Source organism: Hippocampus comes, unplaced genomic scaffold (genome assembly GCF_001891065.2).
Source record: "Hippocampus comes isolate QL1 unplaced genomic scaffold, H_comes_QL1_v1.1 scaffold238, whole genome shotgun sequence".
Lineage (NCBI taxonomy): Eukaryota > Metazoa > Chordata > Actinopteri > Syngnathiformes > Syngnathidae > Hippocampus > Hippocampus comes.
In genome coordinates, this window is record NW_017806177.1 from 83,303 (window position 1) to 88,582 (window position 5,280).

The following is a 5,280-nucleotide window of genomic DNA, read 5'->3' on the forward strand; positions in this document are numbered from 1 at the left end:
TTTGCTCTGGAGCAAATTTAATCCAGCTGCGTTCACACGTGCACATTTGTTTCGGCGTAGCGTCGCAAACGAGCATTTGCTCTGGAGCAAATTTTTAAACCACCTCCCTGAGGTGGATCAAATTTGGTCCGGTATAAGCTCTTTAGTGGAGCTACGCCGGAGCAAATGTGCACGTGTGAATGCTCAACTGGATTTATTTCGGAGCTGCGTCGGACCAAACGTTGCCGTGTGAACGGGGCTTTAGTGTCAGTGAAGTGATCATTAATTTCAGTTTTTCGGAGGCTGTCTTTGAACACCTCTCGAGTCGAACGAGAAGGGAGAAGGCACGGAGTCGGACGCAGACGTGTCTGTGTTTTTCGAGACTGGTAAAAGCATAAATAAAGTGTACGTTTTAAAAAACCAACACCACAGCTGTACTTTTTCGGAGCTGCAACATGTATCTATTTGAGCTACATTAGCCTACTATCAAAATCTTTTTCCATTTTCAAACATTTTTTATAAAGCTCCAGGTAGCCACTAGATGTCGCTAAAGAGCCGCATGCGGCTCTGGAGCCGCATGTTGCCGACCCCCGTGCTCGATACATGGTGCCGGTGATGCTGCGTTACATGTACCTTTTAAAAAAAATAAAATAAATCCAAATAAGAGATTTACTGAGTAGTTTGTATACCAGTGACCCTCGTGAGGATAAGCAGTTCAGATGATGGATGGGTTTCATTCCTGAGTGGAGAGGAGGGCAGGCCCTTCAGAGACCCAACTGTTTGCATTGAAGCAATTCAAAAGTCAAACTTTTGATTGAACACTATCACGCGTATGTTCCTGAGCAGCAGCAGCGAGCGAGCCCTCTACTTGTACTCCGCCGCTTCTCTTTCCTCCGGAGTGGTGGCCAGCGTCTGTGTGGACGTCTCCCCCTCCACACTGATCCCTTTCTACGACCAAGACACCGGAGTGGTTTTCCTCACTGGAAAGGTAAGGAGGACTTTGGCGGTAGGGAAAATAAGATTGTGACCTAAGTAGTCAAGGGTTGTTTTTGTCTTCAAGGGGGACACCCGGGTGCACATTTATGAGATCGTCCCTGAGGACCCCTATTTTGAGGAGTGCAGCAGTTTTAAGAGTCCTGAGCCACACAAGGTAAATTAAGTGCTCGAATCTTCAAATGCTGCCGTGGTCCAGGGTGTCTGCAACTTATCTGCTGTGCCGCCTGCAGGGCTTGGCCTTCCTCCCTAAGAGCGAGTGTAACGTGCGCGAGGTGGAGATAGCGGTGGCCCTGATGCTCACCAAGACCACCGTGGAGCCGGTGGTCTTCAAGATGCCAAGAGTCAAGGTGAGCCAACGAGGACACCGAGTGGACTCGAGTCCGTTCCATTTATCCGTGTTCTATTGCGTTAAGAAGCATCATCTAGTGCGTCGGTTCCAATTTGTTGCATCCAGAAGCCAAGAAACTAAGCTGAAGTCAGTTGAGAAGCTTCATGTGGTTCTTGGGTGCCATTTTGATGCCAAGGAACTTTGTTAAAGTGAGTTGATGAGCTTTGTGTTATGCTTTGGCGCAATCTTGGTGCCAAGTTACTATGATGAAGTGAGTTGAGCACCTCAATGCAAGTGTTTTGATGGTGTCTTGTAGCATCTTGGTGCCCAGGAACTACACTGAAGTGAGTTGAAGCGCTTCATGTGCTGCTTGGGAGCCATCTCCTGCCCTTCTGGCACCAAAGCTAGCATTGCTGTAATGCCTCCACCCTTTTGAATTGCACACCTCTGTGTCCTCCGATGCAGAGAGAGTTTTTCCAGGATGACTTGTACCCAGACACGCCAGCGTGCTGGGAGCCAGCGCTGAGCGCATCGGCCTGGCTCAACAACGCCGACGGCCAGCACAGAAAGATCAGCATGAGGCCCGCTGACATGACGCCAGGTACACGTTTATGAATTCCTCTCTCTGGCTGTCAACATGAAGTTTTGCTGATGTGTTGTCAGTCAGCGAAGCCCCCAAAGAGGCCCCGGTGAGGAAGTACATGCCCTCGACTTTCTACCTGGAAGAGAAGACTGACGAGCAGAAAAAAGAGGAGGTGAGTTTACACATATAGTAGGACTCGTTTGCATCGGAATAAACCATCAGCGTACGGATGTACCTGATGTCTGCTTTGTAATTTGACACCAATTGCGCGGCAGCTCCTGGAGGCCATGGTTGCCAAGCTGGGAAACATGGATGATCCATTGCCGCAGGAATCCTTCGAGGGGGTCGATGACGACGAGTGGGTGAGTGCGGAAAAAAACGAATCCTCTGTCAGAACGATGACGATTTCTGTGTTGTGTGAGGTTTTAGCCGCTTTCAAATTTAGCACGTCATACTTTTCGCACCTTAAACCGTTCGCAACAGTTTCAAAAGAATGAAGTGTGCCAAAGTTAGGAATTGCACCAGACAGAACTTGATGTGCAAGGTTACAAAAAGGTGGAACGTTTCCTGTAAGTATACAGAAATTTTCCAGATATTCATGGAAGGTTCATGGGGAGTTTGGGAAATATTGAGCATACTGTAAGTTTAATGGCAGCGCAAATCATCCATCCCATCCATCCATTTCCGATCCGCTTTATCCTCACAAGGGGGTGCTGGAGCCTATCTCAGCCGTCTTCGGGCAGTAGGCGGGGGGACACCCTGAACCGGTTGCCAGCCAATCGCAGGGCAAACAGAGACGAACAACCATCCATGCTCACACTCACACCTGGGGACAATTTCGAGTGTTCTATTAAGCTGCCATGCATGTTTTTGGAATGTGGGAGGAAACCGGAGTACCCGGAGAAAACCCACGCAGGCTAGGCTGGGGAGAACACGCAAATTCTGCACACCTCTGCACCTCTGCACTGTGAGGTCGACGCGCTAACCACTGGACCAGCGCAAATCATATTGAGCAAAATATTTACTCCTTGGGTCTTGGGTTCAATCCCCGCTCCGGCCTTCCTGTGTGGAGTTTGCATGTTCTCGCCAGGCCTGCGTGGGTTTTCTCCGGGTACTCCGGTTTCCTCCCACATTCCAAAAACATGCATGGCAGGCTGATTGAACACTCAAAATCGTCCCTAGGTGTGAGTGTGAGCGTGGATGGTTGTTCGTCTCTGTGTGCCCTGCGATTGACTGGCAACCGGTTCAGGGTGTCCCCCGCCTACTGCCCAAAGACGGCTGGGATCGGCTCCAGTACCCCCCGCGACCCTTGTTCGGATAAAACGGATCGGAAAATGAATAAATGAATATTTATGCCTTTTGGTTGTTGTTGTTTTTTTTTTGGGGGGGGGGGGTTGTCAAAGTATGACTTAAATTTACATTTTATTGATCAATTTGAGGAATCTTAAAGGACACATAGGCCGGATGCAGCAGTTCATATGCTCATTTCACACCTAATGGGTGGGCAAGCACTGTACAGACCCAATTTTGTACATACAGTCAATTAAAAAGTCCGTTTTTCACGGTATGCTATGGCCTTCAATGTTATTATGTGTTTACTCCCTCATCATGTTCGTCTTCTGTCTTGGATCTCACAGGATGATTAAAAGTGCTCGGCGCCAGGAGAGAGGACACCCACACGCTTCCACTGGAATGCACTCTGCTTTTCGGCGTCACTCCAACAAACACGTATAATGGGAAACTTTTTTTTTTTTTTTTTTTTTATAATGGGGGGAGGAGGGGGTCTATCCTTTGAAATGCCACATTTGTCAGTGTATGATATTAATTAATGTGTCACGGAAACATTCAGGAATTCATCTGGCTTTTGGTCTGCTTTTTCTCCAATCGTAAATGGTCTAAAAACACACACACACACACACACACATAACACACACACATACGCACAACATGAAGTCCAAATGTGTATTGCATTTTTAATAACATGGAGTTCTTTGAAAAGTGGCATTAATGTAAGAATGTGTTTACTATTGTGGGTGTAGTTTACACAATGGTACCTCTTTGGTGCGTATTTAAAAAGAAAAAAATAAGATAATTATTGTCTTCTAGTTGTAGTTATCTGGGGGGGAAAAAGTTTACCGTGTCTTCATCTTCACACAATTGTAAGGATAACACAGGGTCACCAGTCTTCATATTTGGCCATGAACTGGATTTTTTTACGTGATTACTTGTACTAATTTCCATTGCTATTGCTGTTGTATTTCTACTCGATTTGAATATTTTCTACACGGGGGGATGTTCATATATGGTAGTTTGGGTTTTAGGTTCCTTTGTAAGAGGTATTTAATTAACACTTGCTCCAAATATTTATTTTCTGAAGATTGAATAGGTTTTAGTCTTTCAAACTGTCTCTTAAATTACATTCCAGTATTAGTCCAAATGTCTAATCAAGCCATAACGGGGGAATATGTACGTTTCCAATCAACTGGATCAGAATTTGTTTACAAGCTCGGCTGGATGCATGTGGCCAGCAATTGTTTTCAGCGTTGTTGCAATGATATACTGTACTGTAATATGTAGTTTCTTGTGCTACTACTCAGATGTGATACATTGTGATTTTCGACTGAGGTTGGTTTTTCATATGGTGGGAGGGTGTTTTATGGTTAAAAAGGGTCATGTTTGTTATTTTTTCAAAAATTGTCTTAACATTAAAATTCACTCCTCATTCTGGCTGATGGTTATATCACCAATGGTGCGAATTTGCTTTATTGTCAACCTTTTGTACGCTTTACATCACATATTAAAAGACAAATTTCCTCTGATAAAAATATTGAAATCTAATCGTGTAAAAACTGGTCTTGTTTGTGTATTACAGTAAATTTCGTAGGAAATCTGTCTTTTTAAAATGTGTTAATTTTCGTATGATGTAGCCTGTGTACAAGGTGTTTTTAGGTTTCCTTTTTAAGGGTTACCATTATCATGTAACCTTTTAAATCACAGTAACATCAAAAATAGTATTTAAAAAATACACTCGCAAAACTTGAAAATATTATTTATTTTATATTGTAAATTATTTACATTGCACTTTTCACAGAGAGGATTTTAAGAAGGGCTTCACATACCGGTACTGTAGTTGTACAGTAATACATGAAAAAATATAAAAATCAAAATTTACATTTTACAGTTAACACAGGGAAAAATCCTCATCAAAATAAATATAACTTTAATAAATACTATTTTTTTGTGCACAAGTTAGTCTTTAAGGCGCGTGCCAAGTAATTTGTCACACTCCGATTTTAAAGTACGTTATGGGGGGTAAATTGGAGATGCGAGCTGCTGTTTCAGGTGCATATGTTCATATTAAAGCCATTATTGTATGCTAAATTGACTGGATTCC

The 5,280-nt window shown here is 43.9% G+C and overlaps 1 protein-coding gene across 1 annotated transcript in view; it reads left to right on the top strand.

Moving 5' to 3' along the window:
- The window catches only part of coro7 (coronin 7), a gene marked incomplete at its 5' end in the record, with an annotated part of 78,579 nt that extends 74,463 nt beyond the window's left edge, over nt 1-4,116 (top strand). The window contains 7 exons of the mRNA XM_019897350.1: nt 826-967; nt 1,040-1,129; nt 1,206-1,322; nt 1,769-1,904; nt 1,967-2,058; nt 2,162-2,248; nt 3,524-4,116. Coding sequence (XP_019752909.1) covers nt 826-967; nt 1,040-1,129; nt 1,206-1,322; nt 1,769-1,904; nt 1,967-2,058; nt 2,162-2,248; nt 3,524-3,532 — 673 coding nt within the window. The remainder of the gene's footprint in view (nt 1-825; nt 968-1,039; nt 1,130-1,205; nt 1,323-1,768; nt 1,905-1,966; nt 2,059-2,161; nt 2,249-3,523) is intronic.
- Between the last annotated feature and the right edge of the window lie 1,164 nt (nt 4,117-5,280).